Source organism: Zootoca vivipara, chromosome Z, assembly GCF_963506605.1.
Source record: "Zootoca vivipara chromosome Z, rZooViv1.1, whole genome shotgun sequence".
Classification (NCBI taxonomy): domain Eukaryota; kingdom Metazoa; phylum Chordata; class Lepidosauria; order Squamata; family Lacertidae; genus Zootoca; species Zootoca vivipara.
Genome location: NC_083294.1, coordinates 19896752 through 19924055, shown reverse-complemented (window position 1 = coordinate 19924055; position 27304 = coordinate 19896752). Strand labels below are relative to the sequence as shown.

General features: G+C 45.1%; 1 protein-coding gene across 1 annotated transcript in view; it reads left to right on the top strand.

Annotated features, from left to right (window-relative positions):
- LOC118079254 (heat shock factor protein 3-like) overlaps positions 1-27304 on the top strand; it is a 51417-nt gene that overhangs the window by 12166 nt on the left and 11947 nt on the right. The window contains exons 2-10 of the mRNA XM_060270248.1: positions 9490-9598; positions 10474-10601; positions 11932-12050; positions 14702-14780; positions 16031-16092; positions 18131-18212; positions 18802-18929; positions 22258-22360; positions 24845-24913. Coding sequence (XP_060126231.1) covers positions 9490-9598; positions 10474-10601; positions 11932-12050; positions 14702-14780; positions 16031-16092; positions 18131-18212; positions 18802-18929; positions 22258-22360; positions 24845-24913 — 879 coding nt within the window. The remainder of the gene's footprint in view (positions 1-9489; positions 9599-10473; positions 10602-11931; positions 12051-14701; positions 14781-16030; positions 16093-18130; positions 18213-18801; positions 18930-22257; positions 22361-24844; positions 24914-27304) is intronic.

Below are 27304 nucleotides of genomic sequence, written 5' to 3'. Positions count from 1 at the left end.
CATTTCTTGGTTCTACCGCTAGAGGTTCATTTTGGTTTTTGAATAACTGAAACAGTGTAGCATTATGTAAAGATGCTATGGCAATAATAGATTGGAAACAGTGTTAATATACCCTACAAGAAAAGCAGGTCCTCTGTGCCATGTATCATAGATGACATCTGGAGGTGCGGGGGGGGGGATAAATAATTGGAGAGCAAAGGAAAACCACACTCCATTTATTTATTCCATACACCTGTGCAGAACTGCAATTAATAATTTCCTTTCCCCCCTTTGTTTCTTATTCTTTATAAGAATAAAAGAAAATGGGATAAGCAGCACCCCACCTTTCTGGGAATCCAGTTGTAGGGGTTACTGGCTGTATTCATTTTTGCCTTAGATTTTATCCACCAGTGTCCTGCTCTGACAAAAACCAGTTATTTATAGATGCTTACCTTTTTGTTCAAGGAAGTATTTATTTAATTCTGGGGATTCAACAGTGGAGGTGCATTTAGGAATTTTGAATGGCTGAAGTAAGGATTGCATCGTTCAAAACTGATAACAGCAATAATGGACTGGAAACAGCTGTAAGTGCCCAGGAGGAATATACTTTACAAGAAAAGCAGGTCCTACATGCAGTGTATTAGATCATAGGTGCGGTTCTGCTGCATGAAAAGGCATGGTGCCTGAAAGACTGAAATGAGCATCCAACATGAACAAACATCAAAAAGGAAAAGGGCTGCAATTACGGCTGGGCGATACGAGATCATGATATACCAGGAACTAAACATCACGATTTGAAGCCGATATTTGCCGCCCCCAAGTGGATCTTCTTAATTTTGCATCACCTCAGCTCTGTTCCATATGCTTCCAGCTCAGGGCAGGGCTCTGGCAGCATCCCAAAGCCAGACAAAATGGAGGCACCCTGTAATCCTTCATAAAATGGCCGCCTTTGGGAGGCTATTTAGTGCCCCCAAGTGGATCTTTGTTATTTTGTGCCAGCTCTGCTTGATACCCTTTGCGGAGAAACTGCTACCGGTAGCACCTCTACGAATTTTGCACTGCAGCAGAGCAAGGATCCTGACTTTGGGAATTAAGGTCCATGGTCCTGGAGCCCTCCCTCCCCCTTCTCAAAGCTGGGCAAATGTTTCTCGACTTTGGGAAGAAGGCAGGAGGTCTCCGGCAGCATCCCAGAGCACACCCACACCCACCCACACATACCACCTTCCCAAAGTCTGGTAAGCAGCCCTCCACCTTGCTGGGGAACCAATTTTGGGATTACTGGCTTTATGCATTTTTGCCTTGGATTTTGCTTCCCATGTCCAGCCCTGACAGAAGCAATGATGTACATATGCTTACCCATTTGTACCTTGAAGTATTTCTGCAATTTTGAGATTCCACCAGCAGAGGCGCATTTAGGATTTTTGAATGAATGAGATAATGTAGCATGGGGGGGGGGAGAGAACAGCAGGAATGGACTGCAAACAGTGTTAAGTGTTTTAGAAGGAATATGCCCTACAAGAAAAGAAGGTCCTACATGCCCTGTATTAGATCGTGGTTGAGAATCTGCTAATTTAAAAGGCATGGAGATTGACAGACTGAAATGAGTATTATACATGAACACAGGTCAGAAATTAAAAGTATTGCAAGTAGGGCTGGGCAATGTCTGGTTCTCAAAAATTGTGGTATACCAGCAGCTAAACTTTGCAATATACCTATATTACAATGTCTGAAATAAGTATAGAGCTATGTGGCTATGTAGAGGCGAATGGAATAATGTCATAGCAGCTGCTAGTACTTAGGACCATAAAACGGATAGATTTTTCCATATCTTTCACATATTGCTACAACTGTGATTCTATAGTGCATATAATTTTTATTAACACCTTTTCTCCGAAGTTAAAGCTCTAGAAATCATTAGTAGCACAGCAATCAAAGGTAAGGTGAGTGAATGTTCCCTAATAGACATGAGGGAAACACAGGGACACATCTGTATGTTGGGGAGCAACATGGGGGCACGATTAGGGAGGTGAGGCAGAAATGGCTTCCTGCTCTTCTAAGGGCCCCAGGAAGGTTTGTGTGTCAGTTGGTGCAGGGTAAATAAAAAATGAATGAATGGAGGAAAGAGGAAACCCACTCTCCATTTATTTATCCCCCCCCCCTCTTTGGCAGTCAATCGTAGCTGAGTAAGATTGTCTTCCATGAAAAATGAGCCCGTAAGTTAACAACGAATCTGTAAGTGACTGTGGAGGCCAATTCTGGATCCACATGTCCTTCCACAGTGGGGACATAGGTTTCGAGGCAGGAGTTTATCACTGTGAGGGTTTGCCAAGCATGCCTTCCTTTTAGCTCATTTCTTCCTTTCGTCCTTAGTTTAAGCGTCTTCAAAGTCCATGACACCTTTGGTAATGGCTATTCTCCAACTGGAGCGCTCACAGGCCAGCGTTTCCCAGTTGTTAATGTTCATACAGTGGTGCCTCGCAAGAGGAATTTAATTCATTCCAGGAGTCAATTCGTCCTACGAAAAATTCGTATTGCGAGTCGCGGTTTCCCATAGGAATGCATTGAAACTTAATCAATGCGTTCCTATAGGCTCCGGGGGACTGGCGGAGGCGCTTGCTCTCTTGGCTCGGGGAAGGCAGGCAGGCAGTTCCTACTGGCTCTGGGGCTGTTGCCGCCTGCCTTCCCTGAGCCAAGAGAGCAAGCGCCTCCGCCAGTGTGGCTCTGGCTGTGTGCGAGGCGGGGGGGGGGGAGGAGAAGCTGAGAATAAGGATCCTTATTCTCCGATTCTCCCCGCCGCCACACCACGGACACCCTGGGAGCATTGGACGGGGCTTCGGAGAAGCGCTTCTCCGATCCTTCGCCTGATGCCTTTCCCAGCTTGGGGGGGGGGGGAGGCGAGCGGAGAGTAAAGATCCTTTCCTCTCCACTTCTCCCCCCCCCCCCGCTGCCTTGCACAGAGCAGACATTGGACGGGGATCGGAAAAGCACTTCTCCAATCCCTTGTCATCGCCTGCCTTGTCAAGCCCCGGCAAGCAGCACCTGCCACGCTTTGACTCCGGGCGCTGCTTGCCGGGGTTGTCACCGTCTGCCTTGGCAAGCACTGGCAAGCAGCGCCCGGAGCCAAAGCGCAGCGGGCGCTGCTTGCCGGGGCTTGACAAGGCAGGCGGCAACAAGCTTGGGGGAACCAGCTGTAGCGCGAGAAGAAGGCAAAGGAATATCAGCTGTCAGTTTCCCGCACTGACAGCTGATCTTTCTTTACCGCCTTCCCGCGCTACATTCTATGGCCGCGCTTCACAACACGAAGCGGCGGCCATAGAAAATCTCCTCGTCTTGCAAGTCCCTCGCACAATGCAAAACTCTTTCATCTTGCGAGTTTTTTGTTGCGCGAGGCATTCGATTTGTGAGGTACCACTGCACTACATTTTAAAAAGATTTGCCTTGAGAGTCTTTAAACCTCTTTTGTTGACTACTACGGTAGCATTACGCTTTCCATTTTAAAGTTCGGAATAGAGTATAGTTGCTTTGGAAGACAATGATCAGGCATCTGCACAACATGACCAGTCCAACAAAGTTGATGTTGAACAATCATTGCTTTGACACTTGTGATCTTTGCTTCTTCCAGTACACTGGCATTAATTTACCTGTCTTCCCAAGTGATGTGTAAAAATTTTTGGAGGCACTGTTGATGGAATGTTTTGAGGAGTTGGAGATGGCGTTTATAGGTGGTCCATGTTTCACAAACCTAGAGTAAGGTTGGTAGTACAATAGCTTTGTAAACAAGCATTTTGGTTATTAGTAATTATTAGCATAGCTATTGCATAAAGGTGTAGGAAACCCACTCTCCCTATATTCCCCCCCAAAAAAATACACACACCTGTGCAAAGCTGCAATTGCATCAGGTTTAGCTGCCTTGGCAAAGGGAGTAGCATCCCAAAGATAGATAAGACAAGACAGACTTCGGTAATCTTTTGAAGCTGATATTTGGCTCCCACAAGTGGATCTTTCATTTTTTGCAGCATCTCCACTCAGCTCACTGTGCAGAAAAACTGCCACGCTTCTAGTTTAGGGAGGGCAGTGTCAGCATCCCAGAGCTCCACCCTCCCAAAGTGAGACAAAATGGAGCCACTGCGTAATCCTTCATAAAATGGCCGTTTGTGCGAGGCTATTTGGCACCCCCAAGTGGATCATTGCAATTTTGCGCCACCTCGGCTTGGTGCCCTGTGCAGCGAAATCGCTTGCATGGCTCTTCATCCCGCACTGCAGCAGAGCAAGTCACCTGGCTTGGGGAATGAAGGTCCAGGGCAGAATCTAATACACGCAATGTATTAAATCATAGATACGGTTCGAGTGTGAAAAAGCAGGGCGATTGACAGACTGAAATTAGCATCCTACATGAACATAGAAAGGAAAAGGGCTGTAATTATGGATGGACGATTTTCAACATCGTGATATATCAGCAGCTAAACATTGTGATATACTAATATTGCACAATGTCTGGAATAAGCCCAGCACTACATAGAGGCAAACGGAGTAATGTCTTGGCAACTGCTGGTACTTAGTGACAGAAAACTGATAGATTTTTACTTAATTTTCACATATTGCTACAAGTGTTATTTCAGTATCCTTGCTCCAAAGTTAAAGCTGTAGAAAGAATGAGTAGCATAGCTGTCAAAGGTAAGGCAGGAGAATGTTCCCTAATAGACAGGAGGGGAGATACAGGCACAGGTAAAATAGATTTTAAAAATCCTTCCAGTAGCACCTTAGAGACCAACTAAGTTTGTCATAGGTATGAGCTTTCGTGTGCATGCACACTTCTTCAGATACACTGAAACATAAGTCACCAGACCCTTATTATTATTATTTTTTAAAAAAGGTAAATGAGCCCTGGATGGTTAAGTCCAGTCAAAGGGGACTCTCACTTCAAGTTTGTCCACAGACAGCTTTCCATGTCTTGTGGTGGGCATGACTAAACTGCTTCTGGCACAATATACCCAAGAGCCTCAGTGTTTTAGACCACAGCACCACCCGAGTTCCTAGTATTGTCCCTAAGTGGGAGACACAGGCACACATCTGTATGTTTGGGAGGATTGGACAGCAGCATGGAGGGGCAATTTGGGAGGCAAGGCATTAATCGAATCGCTTCCCGCTCTTCCAAGGGTGTTGAATAAATAAATGGTGAGTGGAGTAAACCCATTCCCGATTTATTTATCTCCCTTCCTGTACAAAACCGCTATTGCATTTGGGAACGTGGTAGCATCCCAGAGCGCTCAAGCTGCCCTCCCAAATACATTGGTAATCTTTTGAGGCCAATTTTTGGTGCCCTCAAGGGGATCTTCTCTGTTATGGGTCTTATTGCTGGTACCACTCTGGCTCTGGGCAGGAATCTCCAGGGCTCTGGCACGGTCCTAGTGCCCTTCCCTCCTTCCCAGAGATGGGCAAGCACTTCTTAGGCTTCCGGCTTAGGGACTGCAGTGTCAGGGCTCTGGCAGCACCCCAGAGCCCTTGCGCCACCCTCTCCAGAAAGCCAGACAAAATGGAGGCACTCTTATGATCTTTCACAAAATGACGGCTTTGTGAGTGCTATTTAGCGCCCCCAAGTGGATCTTCTTAATTTTGTGTTACCTTGACTGGCGTCCTGTACAGAGGAACAGCTGTTATTGCTGTCAATCCTGTATTAAGCATGGAGGCTTTCTGGGGTCCCTCATTCTGGCAGGTTCCTAGAGCCCTTCTTCCATTTGGAAAGCTGGACAAGCACTTACTGGCAGGCAAGAAGCTCTGGCAACATCCCATAGCCCCAACCACCACCTTCCCAAAATCAGGTAAGCAGCCCCATACCTTGCCAGGGACCAGTTTTGGGGGTTACTGGCTTTACTCATTTTTGCCTCAGATTTTGTCCTCCAGTATCCTGCCCTGACAAAACTAGTGATGTGTAGATTAGATGCTTTACCTTATTGTTCAATGAAGTATTTATGTGATTCTGTGTTCCACCACTAGAGGTGCATTTGGATTTGTGAATGACTGAGATAGCATAGCACTGTGTAAACATGGGAACAGCAATAATGGACTGGAAACTGTGTTAAGTATCTCGGGAAGAATAAATGCCATGTATTAGATAATAGATGTGGTTCTGCTATGTGAAAAAGGCATGGAGACTGACAGACTGAAATGAGCATCCTACATGAACACAATCCAGAAATTAAAAGGGCTACAAGTACAGCTGGGCGATTCTCAAGATCGTGATAAGTCAATAGCTAAACATCGCGATATATTGATATTGCACAAGGTCTGAAATACTTATTTCAGCAATTTAACATATTGCTGCAACTGATATTTCATAGTACAGATAATTTTAGCCTAGCACATTTTCCCCTAAGTTAAAGTTGCAGAAATAGTAGCATAGCTATCAAAGGTAAGGTGATAGAATGTTCCTTAACATTCAAGAGGGAGACACAAAAGCTGCCAGGCTCCTCGCTTAGGAAAGGCAGTGCCAGAGCCAAACAAAATGGAGGCACTCCGTAATCTTTCATAAAATGGCCACCTTTCCGAGGCTATTTAGCGCTCCCACGTGGATCTTTGTAATTTTGCGCCACCTTGGCTTTTGCAGATAACTTTTAAATCTGCACAGAGTTAAAGTTGTATAAGTAATTAATATTCTACATCTCAAAGGTAAAGTGAATGTTGCCTAATAGAAATGAGGGAGGCACAGGTACACATCTCTGTGTTATGCAGTGTTGGGCAGAAAAGGGGGGCCAATTTTGGAGGTGAGGTGGAAATCACTTTCTGTTCTTGCAAGTGTGTTAGGAGTCATGCGGGGGAATAAATAAATGGAGAGATGAGGAAACCCAGTCTTCTTTTATTTATACTCCCACACCCTTCCTGTGCAGAACTGTGATTGCAACAGATGTCTTTGGGAAGAGAGCACTCGTGCTGCCCAACCAAAGACGAATAAGATGGGTGGATTTTGCATAGCTCAGTTGGTTAGAGTGTGGTGCTGATAATGTCAAGGTTGCACATTTGATCCCCTTTTGGGACAGCTGCATATTCCTGCATTGCAGGGGGTTGGGCTGGATGACCCTCAGGGTCCCTTCCAACTCTACAGTTCTATGATTCTATGGTTAATTTTTCTGCTCCCAATATTTAGCGTCCTCAAGTGGATCTTCTCTATTATAGATCTTGCTGCTGGCACCCCTCTGGCTCTGGAAAGGAACACCCAGGGCTCTAGCTTGGTCCTAGAGCCCTTCCCTCCTTCCCAAAGATGGGCAAGCACTTCTTAGGCTTCCGGCTTAGGGAATGCAGTGCCAGGGCTCTGGCAGTACCCCAGAGCCCTTGTGCTGCCCTCTCCAAAAGCCAGACAAAATGGAGGTACTCTCTGTGATCTTTCATAACATGGCGGCCCTGAGTCTGCTATTTAGCGCCCCCAAGGGGATCTTCTTAATTTGGCACCCTGTGCAGAGAGAAACTGCTAGCACCACTCTCAATCATGCACTGAGCAAGAAGTCTGGCTCTGGAAGGAAGGTGTCGGGTTCTGGCAGGGTCCTAGAGCCCTTCTCTCCCTCCCAAAGCTGGGCAAGCACTTACTTGGCATTACATAGGGTCATAAGACTGACAAGATATTTACCTACCTTTCACATATTGCTGCAGCTGTTATTTCATAACTCAGATAATTTTAGAATTTGCACTTTTCCTCTAAAAGTAAGGCTGTAGCAGTAAACAGTAGCATAGCTAACAGAGGTAAGGTGATATGTTGTTTCCTAAAAGTTTAATTACATTAATAATCAGGGGGGGGGAAAAGCAAATTTTGTGAAGTGAGGGAGACAGAAACACACACACACACACACACACACAGAGAGAGAGAGAGAGAGAGAGAGAAGGGGAGCAGTGAGGAAGGAGGCATAAACAAGAGGCCAAGTTTTAGTTCTATTTTATTTAACTCAAATGTTTATAACCCCAGTTCATTTTTCTCCAGGACTAGCAGTGGCTTCCAAGGAAGCCCCAGCTGAGGGCAGCAGTCGCTCAAAAGGCAGGGCTGGGCAGCCACATGGCAGCTTTTGTGAGGCTAGACAGAATGGGCTTCCTGCATCAGAGACCTCCCTCAACCACCTACCAGCCTGGCCTCTGAGCTTAAAAACAAGATCATGGCCTCAATATTACTGAGGAAAGTTTCCGGGTAGGCTCCTTTCTTCAGTGCCTGCTCTCGTGGATTGCTCCCATATGCAAGAGGCAGGAAAGAGCTGAAGTGCCAGAGCAACAGGGGCAGCAGGAATCAGGAGAAAAGCAATGACTTGCTTCAGTTTTCCCCACATTATGATTTTTACACAGTGCACAGAGACATCATGAATTGCAATATATTGCCACATCACCTGTTATGAAACCATTACTGTGATGTGGTCTTTAAACTGTTTTTGGATGATGTAACAATTCACCCCCCAGCCCTTTTTCAGATTTATTCAGCACGTATCCCTTTTCTTAAAACAACACTTTCTGGCCGCAAGATATTGTATATGCTGCTTTAAAACTTAACCCCTTAAAGATACTATTTTTTTCCTTTTAGTATTTTACAGTGGTGGAGGAACCTGGGGCAGCGCACCCAGGGGCAGGGCGCACCACCCATAGGAGCGGGGTGCACCGCGGGGCCTCCAGAGTCTGCCTGCCTCCTCCCACACAGCCACCCTACAGTTGGGGGGAGGCAGTGGGCAGACCATTTGGGCAGTGCGGAGCCTGCGCGCCCAAGCCGCCGCATCTCTGTCATGAGAGACACGTGGCTCGGGCACACTGCAGGCCCCACAGTGAGTGCTGCCTAGCATTTTGTCATCCCCTTCACCCCCCTTCCTCCACCCCTGCTCACAGCTGTCTTGTGTCACTTGAGTGGGACTCTGTGTTTTGCAGCTACTTGCTGGGGGCCAGTAATGGGAATCAGTCTTGCTGAGCATTTTCTTATCCAATCCAAACCTTTGTAAAAAAAAAAGTTCACATAAGTTATTAGCCAAACCTCCCTGCCCTGTGTTAGGCACATCAGCACCCTGAAACCATGAAAAGAACCCAAATACCTTCTAGTTTATGTGTGATTGTTTGGCTGCTATCCTTTAATCACCCCAGCTAAGTGACTCTTTATATGCCTGTTCCATACACCATTTTGGGACCTGCTGCCATTTTCTGGGACCTGTTGCTGGGCTACAGCTCCTGTCTTCCCTGCCCCTTGGCCATGCTGGCTGGGGCTGGTCGTAGTCTCAGTCCAACAATGTCTGGAGGGCCAGAGTTTCCCCATCGCTGCTCTAAGATTAGGCAAAAGAGGATGGGAGCTTGGCCACAACCTACTGAATTTGTGAGTGTGGAAAATCAAATCTAGGATTTCTGCATGTAGTCATAAAGCATTAGGCATTGTGCCATACTCTTCCTCCTGCCTCCACAATGGCTCTTACAATAGCACTCCTTGTGTGTCTAATATGTAGGAAGCTCAGATTTGTTGCCGCTCTTCCTTACTGTGCTGTTCCCCACCTTTAATATTTCTAGGATGGGCAAAAAGTTTGCATCTTGGATGATCAAAGGTTTGCATATCAGCTGCTCCCAAAATACTTCAAACACTGCAACTTGTCCAGCTTCGTTCGTCAGCTCTACTCGTGTAAGTACCAGATCTGTGTCTGTTTACTGTTTTCTGTCCATGATTTTCAGTTAGTTCACAACATAAACACAAATGATCCAAAACTGTTCTCTAAATAAAAATCAAATGATTCTCCATTGTAGTTGAACAGAACAGAAATTGTGGAACAATTAAACACCCCTTCTCAAAATTTCCTAGTAGGTGTTATTCCAGATTTTTAAAGCCTATCATTCTGACAGTTGATATGCCCAGTTAACTAGGATATAATTAGTCAATGCACAACTCTTATGATTCATGTGAGTTGGCCACAAGTGTTGGAGGAAACAGCAGCAATTCTCTCAAACTCTCTCTATCCAGATGATTATGTTAAGTGAAGACAAAAACTCAACACAGTTTACAAAAAGGATAAAACAATAAAATCAGTAAGAAAAATGAATAAGACATTTGAAAAGTTAAAATAGCAATAGACTAAAAACAGATTAAAACACACATCAGCTTTTTTTTAGAATGTAAAGACAGGGTTGTCTAAACAAAAATGTTTTTAGCAGGTGCCAAAAAGATTACAGGGAAAGTGCCTGCCCGATGTCAATAGGCAGGGAGTTCCAAAGTATATGTGCTATAGCACGAAAAAATTCTTGCAGATGTGGAACAGGTGTTATATGGCACCTGTAGAAGTACCAGTTCTGCAGATTGAAGCTATTGAGTAGGTGTATATGGCAATCTTGCAGGTAAATTGGTTCCAAGCTGTTAAGGGCTTTGTATACCAATAGAAAAACCTTAAATAATGGATTGGTATATTGTTATGTTCTTACTAAGGAAGGTGAACAGATCTAGAATTGTATCACCTCTTGGGAGGAGAAACTAAAGAGCATTCATCTCCTTTAATGCCTTCACAGATGGCTTCAAGAAGGTGATGTCAATAAAGAATGGAACAATGGTCGCTGTCAACAACTCTCCCATGGAGTTTCAGCACCCATATTTCATACAAAGGAAACCTGAACTGCTGGTGAACATCCAACGGAAGGTATTGTCCCCCAGTTCACAACCTGGTGAAGACCTTAGGTCTTAAATGCAACCACAGTGATGTTGGCGTCACTCACAGGATTCCTGCATGTGCATGTGTGAGAGAGAGGGGCAGCATTGCTAATAAACCACCACAGCAGAACTTACAAGATGCCTCATTACTGCTGCAATACATGACTGATTCCCCATCACCTTCAGATTATTTGGGTATAAAGGCTTGACCAGCCTTTCTCAACCTGGTACCGTCCAGACATCTTGGACTCCAGCTCCCATCAGCCCCAGCCAGCATGGCCAACAGTCAAGAATGATTGGAGTTGTAATCCATCAAGGTGTGGAGGGGCCAGGTTGAGGAAGTCTGAACTTTACTGCGACTGGCTGTTACAGCCATCTATAGCAGTCATTTTTGTATGCCGCCTTCTGAGATTATTAAGAAATTGCAGTATTTTATTAGAAAAATATCTTGGTTATATAGGCTGAAATACCATATACAGATTCCAAGTAATGTTCAAGGCTTCCAACTGTTTTCACACATCTGTGCAATAGTCTTGTTGTTTGAATAGTCAGGAGTCAATAACTTTGGACTGGCCTTAGCAGCCTAGTTCTCCTGCTGCTTCTGGACCGGTGTGGGGGCAAATTCTTCACTGTGCCATCATTCTGCATCTCTGAGGGGGCTCCTCTGACCTGTTGGGGCAATTCTCTCCTCCCCAGGAGTGTACAGGGCTCTCACTGTTTCCTCTGATATTTTCTGAGGGTCAGTGCAAAGTTGATGCAACCCTCCACTTTCCTTCCAAGCCTGATTTCAGACCATGCAGTGACTCAGGACAGGGCCTCGATTGTGGAATTCCTTCCCCTGGAGGTGCAGAAGGCCACTATGCTGGTATAAGAGTAGGGAAGGATGACCTTGCGTGTGAACCCGAGGCTCATCTGTGGGGTGGGAAGCTGAGGTTTTCCTTTTGTGCGAATCAGGCCTCTGCGAGTGAAATACTAGTGGCCTCTCAAGTGTTCCCTAAACATTTTTTTCCAAACTGCACAAACCCACTTAAAGGGCTCACTTTTGAATGATGCCTGACTCAACCTGCACTGGCGGTTTTCTTACTGAGGCTCTAAGAGGCCATTTGTTTCCAAAATTATAGAGCTGCAGTTGTGTTGCTGCTGCCAGCTGAGGTGGCATATGCACCAGATTTGGGATTTCTCCTGCGATAGATAGCGGTGAGGCTGGATGGCTTCCAAAGCCCTCGCTCTGCAAAAGCCAATCTCTTAACTGCATTTGTTTCCTGCTTAAACAATAACTTGTCTTTAAAAAAAGTACCTGCAATCTGATTCTGTCACAGGTGCCTACACCCAAGGAGCCCGCAGCCGGCTCAATAGACCTGCAGGCAATGCTCTCCGAATTCCGGGCAGTGAGAGAACATCAGAATAACATAAGCCTCAAGCTGGATACCATGGCAAGGTATCCATATTTCTTCTGTTGAGCCTGTACTGTCTTGTAATGAGAGCCACTCTGCTCATTTTAGGTTTTGCAACATCTTCAACTTATCTGCATTTGCAAAGCTACAGGTAGGGTGGGGAAAAATAAGCAGAATCTGGGTAATTTACACACTCTTTTCAGTGCCCTTTTCACCATTATGGCTTAGTAGCTTGTAGGTACCACGAAGCTTCTATCTGTGCTATGTTTTGAGCTTCACTTGTGTGCCATATTATCTGTTTGCAGAGCTCAATTTAGGGCAGAGACTGAAATGTCCTGTTTAATTTCTGGGTAATTCAGCAGCATTAATACTTTCACACTTGGCTGTTTCTCACTTGCATTTAGGCGGTTCTGAAGGGGCTGTTAGGAAGAGCCATTCTGTATCATTGGCATCTGTCTGCCTTGAGAGACAATGGAGTGTGCCTCCAGGGGTTAAGTCAAACTGCTGGAGAACCCACAGCTCATTTCTAATAAGGGCATGCGAGGAATCCTGCTGGATCAGGCCTAAGACCCATCTTGTTCAGCATCCTGTTCTCACAGTGGCCATCCAAATGCCTCTGAGAGACTCAGAATTGTGAGCAACTGATATTCAGAGGCCTGCTATTCCCAGTACTGGAAGCACACAGTCATCATGATAACATTATTTGTTCATGACTGATAGACCAAATAAACTTATCCGCCATTAATTTGCCTAATCCCATTTTAAACCAGTCACATATGGTGGTTATCACTACATCTTGTGCTTAGCAGATTTCATAGTTTACGCACTGAGTGAATAAATACAGTGGTATCTCTACTTACGAATGTTTCTACTTACAAACGGAGCTCCGTCCGCCATCTTGGATGCGGTTTGAATAGGATTTTTTCTACTTACGAATTTTTAGATAGGGTTGCTTCTACTTACAATTTTTTCTCCCAGTGCATTCCTATGGGATTCAACTTACAAATTTTTCTGACTTACGAATGTTCGGAACGCATTAAATTCGTAAGTAGAGGTACCACTGTAATAGCTTTTTTCTGTCTTGAAGGAAAGTGCCTTATATTGAACCATACATTTCCCCTCAGCTTTGTCTACACTGGTGTGGCCAACATGGTGCCCCCTAGATGCCCTATATAATATAGCCCAAGCTATCTGAAAAACCTTATTCCCTCATATAAACCTGCCCCGAACTCTAGATTTAGAGAGGCTGCTTCTAGGCTTTGAAGCTCTCTCTCCCCAAAGAAGCTACACTGGCTCCCATGTTGCCCTTCCACTGGCGGGGGAAGATGGTTTTATTCTGACAGTCTTTGGGGAACTGTTTTTTTAAGGAAGTGTTTTCAACAGTGCTGTTGTGTTTTTATTATCTAAAAGATCATCATTAAAAGGTAACTAAGCTCTTACAGAATTGAAACAATATAAAAACAAGTCTATTAAGAGTTACTTTTTAATGATTATCTCCCTGTTTTTAGATTTTTTCTTTTTTTGTATTTTATCTGTGTCATTGTGTCAGTCCCGGTCAGCAAAAGAATGTGAGATACAAATAAATGAAATAAGAATTCATAATGGATATTTTTGACTACAGTTCCCGGCAGCCCCAGCAAGCATGGTCTAGTATTAAGGGATGATAGGAGTTGTGATCCAAACATCTGGAGGGGGCGCCACCTTCTGCTTTAGAAGGGTACAGTACATATGCATGTCTAACATTTGTGATTTCAACTTTATGCTGTTGAAGACCAGCTGGTTGAAATCAAACAAATTAATTGCACAGAAGGTGGAGAGCTTAAAAGCTTTTATTGCACAGGATTTTTTCTGGAGTGGAAAGAGCTTTTAATCTCCCTGTTTTGCTTACCTGGCTCTCATGAAATCTTGGGTGGCCCCATGAGATCTCACAGCCCGGTAAGCAGAGAGCTTAAAAGCTCTCTACCTTCCTTTGGTGTGCTGGCTCCAGAAGATTGCTCATACGTGCATTTCAAGTACCATATATTCCGCGGTATAAGATGATTGGGTGTAGAAGATGACCCCCAACTTTTCCAGTTAAAATATAGAGTTTGGGATACACTCGCCGTATAAGAAATACAACCCAGCGTATAAGACGACCACTGACTTTTGAGAAGATTTTCCTGGGTTAAAAAGTAGTCTTATACACAGGACTGTACAGTATATGTGTTTTTGCATATACATACTATCCCTGGAATGCAGCCCCTGCAGAAGATGCAATTGTACTGTACCTTCCAACACGAGGACTGGCTGAACAGCAAGGGAGGTGTATGCGAAATTCCCCAGAACCAACCCAGCAGGCCTGGCATGTTGAGGAACAAGAGCTGGTTAACTCAAGGGTCGTCAGGACTGGCGGTCCAAGTACATAATCACTGTTTTTCTGACACATCAAGCTGTGGTTTTCCACTGAGTGCGGCACTGAAAAGCAGCTATGTCTAAAATGCTTGTATGAAGTGGGTACATTGCCTTCCCACTTCTTGTTTCTGGTTCTATCTCTGAAAAAAGCAGCATGAAATGCCCCCTCACGTTGTGCCATCATAAAGCAGGTATGTGACCATCTTCCCCTGTGAACTATTTGTAAACTAGAAAGCTGGTGTGAAGTGAACCAAGTTCCCTCTTCCTTAGTTCTTTTTACCTCCCTCTGTGCCTTTTCTTTCAGGGACAGCACATATCTTATCAAGAGAATGGCCTCTCTGCAAAAGAAGGACAATCAGCAGCAGCAGCACGTCTTATCTCAGGTACCAGAAAAAGACTTTGCTTTTCTCCTGATGTTCCAGAGCAGCCTTTGCCAACTAACTGTCCTCCTGGTGTGTTTTGGACTATGGCTTCCAAATGGTCAAATGGAAGTGGCATCTGGAGGGCACACCCCTGTTTGCAAAGGCTGCACTATAGCATACCAGAAGTAGATGAGTAAAGTATGCAGAGATAGATGGCAATCTTTTATGTCCTGTTAAGGCAGGGTAATTTAGAATAGTGGCTAAAACTGAGCTGTGAATTTGGAAGTCCATCCCCCCCCCATTCAGAACTCTCCTAAATGCTCTAGGTCGGTTGTGCAAACCACAGCCTGCCTCGCCTCACCTCCATAATATGCAGTATAGGGATAGTGCTTGTTTGCTTAAAAGTATTTACGTACCATTCAATATTTTCAAAAATCTAAACAGTGTACAAGACACAATCTAAAACCAGTAAATCAGCAATATAAAAACAAATGAAACAGATATTCAGAGGATTCAAACACACAAATATGCTTCCCTGAAAGTTGGTAAACGGCAAGCAAAGTTTCAAGGATGGCAAGTTCTTCAATTTATTTACAGCATTTTCCCTCTCACTCTTCATCCCCAAAAGCTTCCGAGCAGCTTGCATAAAATCATTAACAAATGAGGCAGTCTCATTTGCAAATGAGGTGGGGCAGCGCTGTCTGTGCTCGCTGTGACTTGAAGGAGTGTGGGCGGAAGGTAGCCCTGTTCCTCTTCCCTGCCGCCCCTCGACGGAGGCAGCTCCGCTGCTGCCATTGCTGCCGCTGCCTCGCTTCAGCCACCGCTGCCAGGAAAGGAGCGAAGCAGGCGAGGCGGAGGCGTGGGCGGCTCTGTGTGCCTCCTTGATGCGCCCTTTGCTGGGCGGGCACCCTGGTGCACTGCGCCATTCAGCCCAATGGGAAGGACGGCCCTGCCAAAATGTTACTGAGTAATTACTGCAATGACTAGTCTGAATGGAGCTGAGTGGAGCTGGTCTTTCCTTGATGCACCCTGATGGAACTCCTTCTGCCAAGTGGCAGTTGAAGGGCGGGAAGAGCCCATGCTGGCTGCTGCATGGCAAATGCTGTTTCAAACTCAGGCCTTATTCTGTAGCTTGCAAGACTGAGCATGGCAAGACTTGATAGCTAACTCTCAGCTGGAATGGTCCCCTGACCCTGTGGCAATGGCTAAGAGGGATACATGGCTCCTAACAGTCATTCATTCATTCTCTCTCTCTCTCTCTCTGACTTCAGATCCTCCAAATCATTGTGAATTGGATGTCTGAAAAAGGCAGGCTGGATGCTGAAAGGAAAAGGTAATTCTTACTACTTTCTTCTCCCGTTGCCCAAAATGAACCTATAAAATAATTTCCCCTGTTTAGTTGGGGAAAGAAGCCAAAGCTTGTATTTGCGGCATGCAGTGCTTTGACCTCTGGAAAACGTCTTAGACAAGATTGGCAGAAAGGGGTTTGCTGAGGCACTAAGACGCCAGGTATCCTCAGTGGTGCTTCTTTGAAACATGGCACTTCCTGTTCATTTCACACTGTCACCACACTATTTTAAATATTGAGGCTTCATCTCTCTGATTTCTTATATTTGGTTTTGTGAAATATTTGTTGTGGGCTTGTATGGAGATACTTAGTGTTTAAACTGTTTAGGGATGCTTTAGATACTGTGGCTTTCTTGCTTACCTGGAAAGGTCACATGAAGCTGCCTCATACCAAATCAGATCATCTACCTATCCATCTAGACCAGTGTTTCCCAACCTTGTGCCTCCAGATGTTTTTGGGACTACAACTCCCATCATCCCTAGCTAGCAAGACCAGTGGTCAGGAATGATGGGAATTGTAGTCCGGAAACAGCTGGAGGCACAAGGTTGGGAAACACTGATCTAGACCAATATTTCCTATACATGGACTGGCAGCAGCTCTCTGAGTTGTTCCCTGCCCACCCAAGCCCTCCTACCTGAGAATCTTTTAACGGGAGATGCTACAGATTGAACCTGGCCCCTCCTTCATGAAATGTGTGCGCCTCACCACTAAGAAGCTCCTTCCCCCATGGTCCATGTTCACCTGTTACATCCTTGTCCTTTTCTCTGTACATCCTCACCTTTTATGGATGCTTGGGGAGCCATAGCTCGCAAGAGCTTGCAATTTTTACTTGGAGTGTTTGTGCCTGGTTCTTCAGCCCAAAAAGCTTACATATAATCAATGAGTGGCTTACATATAATCAAAACAGGACAGTCCCCACCCAAAGGCTTAAGATCTTAAAACAACAACAACACCGACAAGGTAGAAGGGAAAAGGGAAGGTGGGGTGGAGAGGAAAACCAAAACCCAGATACCAATTTCTAAACAATTGTTCCTACAATGCCCAAATGGCACAGTTGAGGACCAGCAAGTGTCTGGTGGAACTGGGCCTCCAACAAAGCTGACTGACTGAGCTTCCTGCTTCCCTTCCTCTCCCCACTGAGGTAGCCTGATGGAAGGGCTGGCCACAGTTGATGGCTGAGGTAAGGGAAGGCCGGAGGCACTGGCCTGTCAAAAAAAAAAAAAAAAGCTTGGTAGGAAATTACGCATTTTAAATAATTTCACAAGACTGGCTTTCAGATTTTACTGCAGAAATCATACACGACAGAAAGCCTTTGTGAAGATACTTTATCAATCATCATAATATGATTGATATTAACAATACAGTAGTTAGTGTAAAGGGATCTCCCGTGCTGCAAAAGAGGATAAAATCTTTTGCAAGTGGATAAGATTTAGGCCAGGGGTCCCCAGACTTACCGGCGTTTGGGCCGCTTCCCACCGCGCCGATCGCGCGGTGGGCCAGAGGACGGGGGAGCACGCGCCTGTGCGCATGCGCACGGGCGCTTACTGGCACACCGGCGCACTTCCAGGGTGGAAAAAGCACCGAAAATCCATTGTGCGCATGCGTATGGGCCCCCCCGACCCGGAAGTGCACCAGAAATGACCTCTTCCGGGTCGGGAGAGGCCCATACGCATGCGCACAAAGGCTTTTCGGCACTTTTTTCCCGACCCGGAAGAGCGCTGCCGCGCTGCGCGCCGTAAGAGCGGGCGGCGGCGGGGGTCGTCGCGGGCCGGATTGGCAGGCCAATTGGGCCGCATCTGGCCCCCGGGCCATAGTCTGGGGACCCCTGATTTAGGCCAACCTATCTACTTCTGGCTTTGCCTCCTCCATTTCTTCTGCAGGCTAACCCAAGTAAGGATTGCCTTATGTGGAAGACACCTGCACAGATGAATTTTTGAATTGGATGTTTTGGCCCCTCATTTCTTTCTAAGCATGCCATAACAATTTGGTTGTGTCTCTGTGTGTTTCTCTCTCTATCTCTCAGATCTCAGAATGATGCTTCAGAAGCCCCTCGTCCAAAGAACAGCCGTCCACAGGCTCGCAGTGCTATGGAGGGTCGTGAAACAGTAAGCTTTTAAAAAAATAAAAAAACCCAAAACAATTCTCCTGTTTTACTTTGTGTACAATAGCCCAGGTAAAAGATATAACCAGTATGAGACTAGTCAGACATTTTATTTATTTCATAAGATTTATACACCTGCTTGATGGTTGCGGGGGTGGGGAGAACCTCAAGAGAAAATTAAAAACCTTCTAAGAGTAAAATAAGCTAAAAGCAGATTAAAACATATCAACATTCTATATGTCTGGGTAGGCTTGCCTAAACAAAAATGTTTTTAGCAGGCAGGCCGAAAAGACTACAGTCGTACCTCGGAAGTTGAACGGAATCCGTTCTGGATGTCTGTTCGACTTCCAAAACATCCTGCAGCCAATTGGAAACTGCAGAAGCCCCACGCCAGCCGTTTGGGTTCCAAAGAACGTTTGCAAACTGGAACACTCACTTCTGGGTTTGCTGCGTTCATGAGCCAAAATGTTCGAGTCTCAAGGCGTTCAGGATCCAAGGTACAACTGTATAGTGAAGCCTGATGTTAGTAGGGAGTTCCAAAGTGTAGGTGTTGTCACACTAACACATCAGTTTCTTGCTCTTGTCTCTTGCAGGCAGCTGTTCCAGGACACAGTGCAGACCGCAAAGACTTGATTGTGACCCCTAAAATCGAGGGTGAAGCAGGGGGTGCTGCTGGTACAAGTAATGGGCAGGCTGTAGTGCATGAGCGCCGTGGGACTAGGTGAGGATGCAGAATTCAAAATGTGCATTGTGGTTTAGACAGTCAGGTTGGCTGGCTGCTTCTCAGCAAACAATTCAGAGGCTGAAGACGGTGCTGCAGCCCTTTTTGCTTTGGGTGATATATGCATAGAGTGTCTCTCTTTGGCTGACTGCTTGGAAACCACAAAATGCCAATAAAGTGATACATGCTTCCCTGCTTCCCAAAGATTTGATTGTTGCTTCTTGCATAAATAAGTGAAAACAATCAATATTCAGCAATCCTACATAGAAGCCGCAAATTTAATTACATTTAACTTTACAGTCATTTTAGTTTTTAAACGAAGGCATCATTCCATAAGTTTTTGTGTGTTCTCGGAGGCCCTAAACTACGTTCTATCAGTGTTGCATATGCAGTGCTTTTTTTCTGGGAGGATGCAGGGGGACACATACCCCTAAACATTTTGTGAATCTAAGTTTGGTCTCATTGAGGGGCAGTATTTCAGTATGAGTAGGAAAATGAGAATACCCCTAAACATTGTTTTTAAAGAAAAGAAGCACGGTGCATATGTAAAGAGAACTATGCCAGGTTGATTGAAAAGTATTGCTTTTCTTGTCCGTTTCACTCTTTCAAACATGGGTTGTTAGTTTTTCTGTTAACATTAAGTACAAAAGTTGTGGAGTGTTTTATTTTTGCAGAATACTGTAATTTCTAGCCACTTTTACTTTAAAAGAAGCTTAGTAGAGCTGGCAAAGTGTGCAAGGAAATGAGTAAGTACAAAACTGAGTGGGTTTTCCTTGAAGAGCAAAGCTAGGAAAGATCCCAAACAGAGCCTTCCTCTGTGTTGGAGATTCTTGTAAATGGAGATGCTGAGTGCTGAATCAGGGGGCTCTCTGCATGGAACCCTGTGCTTTGGTGCTGGGTTATGTACCCACCTCCTAAGATTATACTTACAAAGTGTATAAATTAGTACAGAGTTAATGAATGGAGAAACCAGTTACTGAACTGAAGTTACTGAATTCACAGACATGTGGGGGATATTCAGTGTGAATGAACAAGTGGCTGCCAGCGATTGGAAGCACTTCCTCATAGTTAATCTATTTCTTTCAGTGAGTTCCATAAGATATGGCCATAGCCACTAGGCTCAATTACTTGTTGAAAGTTTTAAGTTAGCCCCTGGTAGCCAGCAATGTGGTGTTTACATTCAGAAGCCTCAAGAAAGTGTCGATGCTGTGGCACAACAGGGGCTGGAGATAATCATTTTAGGAGGCCTGTGGATTTTCCATGGGGTATCAAGTTAATGGGCCAGCAGTATTAGCATGGCATTTATGTTGTGGCTTGTTTAGGGTTATAGTTAGCTTTGTATAAAATGAAATAGAAGTGGTGGTATGTTGGTTTGACTATATTATATGCTAAGAAAAAGCAGCAAGGGTACTGGATTCTCATCTTGTGCCTGTGGAATGTCCCTTAGGGTGGCCCAAGTGCTTGCAACAGGAGACACTCCTGCCAACAATGGACTCCAGACTGTGAACACTCCACTCCGGACCACGGCAGCAGAGACCAGTGCTATGAAGCTGCTTTCCGCCTTTGCCGCCTATGCCAATAAAAAACAAGCACAGAGCGGCTCTTCTCATGACAGGTGCACCTAGTTTCATGGGGCACAGTCTGATTCCTTGAGTTGGGCATTCTGGTAAATCAGCTAGCCCAGCGGTTTCCAAAGTGGGTGGTATCACCCCCAGTAGGTGGTGGAATTACCTAGGCAGGTGCTAAGAGGCAAGGGGGTGCTAGAGGTGTCAGTAGTTTTCAAACCGTGAAAAACTGGTGTCACTGGATCAAATTCATCAATTTGGTTGAATTAAACTAAATAGTTTCAATTGAGCTTTGAATAAATATGAAATCAATTGTTACTGTTTTGAGTTTTATCTTCTTTATTGGGTTACGCAAAGCAGTATTCTGAGCGATGCTTTACGTAGGTTGGGGGGCTCTGGGGATGGGTTTATGGAACCAAGGGGGCAATGACCTGGAAAAGTTTGAAATGCCAGACCAGTGGTTCCCAAAGGATGATTCATTAGTGGCCTTGGGTGATCATCTAATGCAGGGATGAGCTGACTTAAAGGGCCCATCCACACTTTCGTATATGCCATGATATTTAGGCACAGGTCCGTGATTTGTAGGTGTGTTTGCTGCTGAACAAGAAGAAATATCAATTGGGTTTTCTGTGGATTGGTATTTGCTCCACTTCAGTGATAAGGAATGGGTTTTCTCAGGGAAAGCACTGATGCAAACAGAAAGCTGCTCAAACCAGTCCCTACAAATAAGGGGCCTGTGCCTGGAAATCATGGCACAAATGGAAGTGTGAGTAAGCTCCAAGTCTTGTATGATCAAGTCCCCTCTTCTCTCCCATTAGGTTTCAGTACCACTGTTCCACCTGTGTGTTAAATTTATAAAGCAAAAGTCAAGTGCCTCTTCAAGATCTTTTCACAGTTAAGGCATAATTCAACCAGGGTTAAGTGATGCTATGTATAGTATGTGTGCTTGCTTAAGAACAGCCTGCCTTAATGTGGTGCCCTGCAGAGCAGCCAGCGCAGGTTGGGAGAAACTGCCTGAAAACATGAAGAAGTGCCTTTCTGAGATCACATTTAAGCCAAGTTGAGTCCTCTTTGTTTTTGACCACAGCTAGGTTCATATGGACCTACATACTGTATTTCAAAGCAGGTTCTCAACCACTGAGCTGTGGCTCTACCCATCGTAACTACCCTTTGCACCAATTTTTATTGTTAAGGCTGTTTGGGAAAGGGCCATAGCCCACTGGTAGAGCATTGGCTTTGCATGCAGAAGGTCCCCAGGTTCAATCCCCAATGGTGCCTCCAAGTAAGGCTGAGAGAGATTTCCTGTCTGAAACCCTGGAGAACCACTTCCAGTCAGTGTAGACAACACTGAGTTGCATGGACCAATTGGGTTTAAGGCAAGCTACCTGTGTTCCTTTGATTTGTATTGAGAGGTGGGACATTAGCACTTTATTTAAAACAACAACAACCCTACTACATTCCTGCCATTGAATCAAAAGATCATAGTATTGTAGAGTTGGAAGGGACCCCCAAGGCTCATCCAGCCTAATCCTCTGCAATGCAGGAATCTCAACTAAATCATGCATGACAGATGGTCACCCAACCTCTGTTTCAAACCCTCCAAGGAAGGAGAGCCTTCCACATTCCAAGGGAATTCATTCCACTATGAAACAGCTCTTTGACCAGGCTGCTTGTTTCCTTTAGCTTCCCCCGTGAATGTGGTAATGCTTCCTTTTTTTCTTCTACCTATTGTTTAATTTTAGGCTTTCTGTTTTTCTTCACAGAAAGGAGCTTCAAGCCTTCTTGAATTTCTTCTGTTCAAACACTGTGGAGATTGGTGCGCTGCTGAGTGAGAAGTTTAACTCTATCTCAGAAATACTTACTGAGGTAAGTTCATCTTCATGTGGGCAAGTTCCTACCCTGTTTCTCCTATTTTAAGACGTAGTCATAAAATAAGCCATAGCAGGATTTTTATGCATTCAAGGAATATAAGCCATACCCTGAAAATAAGACATAGTGATAGGCACAGCAGCAATACCGGCCGCGGCAGGAGGAGGAGGAAAAATATAAGACATCCCCTGAAAATAAGCCATAGTGTGCTTTTTTGAGGAAAAATAAATATAAGACGGTGTCTTATTTTAGGAGAAACATAGGTAGATTTGTAATAGCAGGACTCAGTCATGCAAGGATAGTTCTTGTAGCACGTATGTATTTATATGTCACATTCTAACAAAGGACAAAAACAGCATTTGTGGATAAAAAAAAAAGTGGTTTGCCATTGTACTATCATCTCGGTTGTGAGTATTGGAGGAGGGCAAGGTCCTTACTGACTGCAGATTTGAAAGCTGAGGCATCTGAAAAGACCTTTGGGTTGGGGTGCTTAGCTGGTTTCAGTTTTGTTATAATACCCCCATTGTCTAAAACGTTTTAAAACGTTTTAAACTGTTTTTGTCTTGCATGTTTCTTGTTTTCTGTGGAATATGCCTGGGGCGAGAGGAGCTGGGAACAGCAGCCTCCCCCCCCATCACAGTGGTTCAGGGTAGGGGAAGGTATGGTGTAGGAGGTGGGCAGGCAGGGTAAAAGGCACATGGCACAGGCAGTTGGTGACTGCCATGTGCCAGCTTCTCCTTGAACTCGAGGACTTATCTTATTATCCAGCCCTCAGGTCTATGGCTGCTGTTGCTGAATGTGAAGTTGGCTCAGAGTGAGAGCATCCTCACCCATTGTTCCACTGTGGATGTGGAGGCTCATCTGCACAATATAATTGAGACCTGGGTGGGTGAGCAGGGTGGAATTGGTCTCACCTAGTTGTGCCTACCTGGATATTTGGTGCAGCATCAGGGCAGATTTGAGGGTCAGGGAAAGGGGAGTCACTGTATTCTGTAGAAATTCTCTTTCTCTCCAGCGTGGGGCAGGGATCAAGAGTGTGTGTTCCCTGGCGTGGGGCAATCACAACAGATTAGGGATTCTGCTGGTTTACTGCCCATCTCGCTGCTCAGCAATCTCGCTGACAGAGCTGGTCTCAGTGTTGAGGATTCCCAGACTGGTGATTCTGGTGAACTTAAACATCCATGCTGAGGTGACTGGCTCTGGAGTGGCTCAAGACTTCATGGCTGCCACGATGACCATGGGGCTGTCCCAACAAGTCACCAGCCCAACACTTGTGGCACACCACATTCTGGACCTTGTTTTCTCAACTGGGCAGGAAGAGGGTGATTTGAAGGTGGGGGACATTGACATCAGTCCCTTGTCATGGTCAGATCACTTCCTGCTGAGATTTAGGCTATCAGCATCTTCCCCCCATCTCAGAGACGAGGGTCCTGTGTGAATGGTCCGCCCTCAAAGGCTGATAGACCCAATGAGTTTCCATAAGGCTCTGGGAGATTTTCTGGCTGATATGACTGGTTCTCCTGTTGAAGCCCTGGCCCACCTCTGGAACATCCAAATGACAATTGACACAATTGCCCCTGAGCACCCTTTCCCACTTTGTGGAGCCTGCTTGGCTCCATGGTATGTATACTCCAAAGCTTAGGGCGAGTGAGGTAGCCTGAACACAAGTGGAGGGAAGATCTGGTTGAACATGGGTGAGGGCTCATCATCAAGCCTACCTAGCAGCAGTGAAGGCAGCAAAGAAGGCCTATTTTGCTGCCTCCATTGCATTCTCACTATGTCATCTGGCAGAGCTTTTCCTGGTAGTGTGGAGCCTCGTTACAGTCTGAACCAAAGGAGATGGTGTAACTGACAGTGGCTCAATATGACTTGTTTGCAAAGCATTTTGTGGATAAAATTGCTTGCATCCCCTGTGATCTTGACTCCACCGTTATAGCAGATGAATCTCATGGGGTGTCTAGACCTGATGTGTTGGGTGAGTTTCAGTTAGTAAGGCTCAAGGATGTGGACAAGGTGCTTGGATCAGTCAGGGTGACAACCTGCAGTCTGTACCCTTGCCCCTCTTTGCTGATAAAAACTAGCAGGGAGAGGACAGCAGTCTGGGCCAGGGATGTGGTTAATGCCTCCCTGTGAGAGGGGCTGGCAGTGACAAAACCACACCTCAAGAAACCATCCCTGGATTTAGAAAATCTACGTAACTGCCAGAGAGTTGCTTGTCTCCTCTTCTTGGGGAGAACAGGATGCTGGACTGGATGGGCCACTGGCTTAATCCAGCAGGCTCCTCTGATGTTTTTATGTTCTATGTGAGAATCAGGAGAATCTGTCATCTTCAGTTCCCCTATTTCAAGTCTCTTGCCTGATTGGTTGGCAGGCAGAACCTTATTTGGGTTGATCAAAAGTTTATGTAACTGATTCACAGACAAAATGCTGTATCACTGCTTAATTGACAACATCTTTTATTTTCTTGGTTTGTGCTTTCAGACCTTCGTTCCTGAGCGTCAGGATCTGGATGTGAAGTTTGAAGGAGCTCTAGACGGTAGTTTGAAAAACGTAAGCGGCAGAGGCTTTTTCACTTACTGGCAGCGAGACGTGAGGCAGTGATATGGGGAGAGGTGGCTCTGAGTTCACAGTCAACTTTTTTGTCTCTTTGTGGGCAACAAAATTACCTGGATGCAGTGGCCCTATCCCAACAGGTTTGCCAGATAGATAGAACAGTAGGAATAGTATTTGTGAGGGGAAAGCTCTTGGGCAGGTGTCAGCAAACTTTTTCAGCAGGGGCCAGTCCACTGTCCCTCAGACCTTGTGGGGGGCTGGACTATAATTTTTATTGGGGGGGGGAATGAGCAAATTCTTATGCCCCACAAATAACCCAGAGATGTGTTTTAAATAAAAGGACACATTCTACTCATTTAAAAACACGCTGATTCCCGGACCGTCCATGGGCCGGATTGAGAAGGTGATTGGGCCAGATCCGTGCCCCGGGCCTTAGTTTGCCTACCCATGCTATTGGGCATGTGGCAAATGCAGTCTTTTTCTGGCGTTTCTACAGGACCTGCCTGTTTTACGCAGCTCTGCCTTAACTCTCACAGCTTCCAAACAAGGAACTCAAACAGGGATGGAGGGCCACATTTCTGTTTTAAAAAAAGATATTCCATATCTGCCAAAAGAAAGGAGCAAAACAGTCATGTAGCGAAGTACTTGAAAAACATAGTCTGACTTGCCCATCTCTAAAACCCTGATAACTTTCATTTGAAGGGAATGGTTGGGATTCTTCCCCAATCCCTCCCAAAAAGCAGTTTTCTGAAGAAGTCACAGGAGTTGAGCAGATTCAAAGTGCTTTAAATCCTTGATTTCATCTGAACAGAAAACCTCCGTTTCTGAAAGAATTGCCGTCAGGGTGCATGTGAGGAGAAGGCCGGCCCTCCTATACCTGAATGCTTGTCAAGGATTATGAAAAGTCCAAAAAGCTACTCCCCAGCCCCCAACTTTCAACAACAACAACAACAACAACAACAATAATAGTAATAATAGTAAAAATAAATTATTTATACCCCGCCCTCCCCAGTCAAAACTGGGCTCAGGGCGGCTAACACCAATAAAATTACAATAAAACATAAAAAGCAATTAATTAAAATACAGATTAAAATACAATATTGAAATTTAAAATGCAGCCTCGTTTTAAGTAGTCCATAAATCCAAGCCATGAGGGAGGAAAACACAGGGGTCAGACTAAGTCCAGCCCAAAGGCCAGGCGGAACAGCTCTGTCTTGCAGGCCCTGCGGAAAGATGACAAATCCCGCAGGATTCTCCCCCACCAACCTCCCACCACCTCTGCCCAAGGAAATGTCACTCTCCTGTAATGGAAGAAGGGGATCCTGTGTGGTGGCTTTACCCCCACCTTAGAGAGGGAACTACTCCAGGGATTAGCCGTAGGTGCAGAAAACCTTTCATGGTAGCTACAAACTTCTGCTTTTCTCTTTAGCCTTTAAGTGGCACCAAATGGTTTTCTTCAGATTGTTGAGTGGCTTAAGGATGGTTACCAAGCTAGACTGATTATGGGTGTGTGTGTGTGTGATGTGCTGATTCTTTTGACTGGCCTTGAGTTGCTTTAGCAATTGCTTTTCTTCTGAGCATATCTGATAGGCTGGGAGATTAGATGAACCTTCTGGTGAGTTTTGTTGCTATTGGCAGCAGCTCAAGCACAGTGTTCCTGGCCGAGGCCCCTTCACCTACTGATATGCATTACCAGTTTGTGATATCAGCTCTGTGCAACTTTTGAGACAAGCTCATCTGCTGTTTGAGCTCCCTGGCTTGGCTTCCATTAGAAGCAAATGGAACAGCATTTTTAGGGGTCTTCTAGTGAGTCCAAACCTGTTTTTTTAATTAAAAAAAAGTTTAGATTCAATAAAGAAAGAAAGAAAATTCATAAAGTTAAAAAGCAAAGCCAAAACTTACACACATTTAACTTGTGCACATTCAGCTGGTCCCTTCCCACTCTACAATTCTTTGGTTCTATGATTTAAACACATGGCAATAAAAAAATGAAAATTAAAAGCCAGAGGTTCCGGGATAAATAGCATCCAACCACCACTGGGTTTTTACTGTACACGATTTTGGCTTTAGGCGTGATCCCCAGAATGTAACCCTTGCATAAGTTTCAGAGAGGCTTCACTCAAAATATTACAGCAGATTGAACATTGTCTTTAAACATATTATTCCAAAACATTAACACCCCTCCCCAATATTTCCAGAAACTTGTTAAGCTGATTCTAACAGTATTCTTTTATGATAAGTTAACTCAACAATTGCTAATATATTCCAGATTTTTTCCAATCCATCCACATATGGTAGGAGATGTACTGCCCGCCCCCAATTATTACCGGTATTATTATTATTATTCATAATCTTAGTAGAAGTTATGACATAATACTGATTATTGAT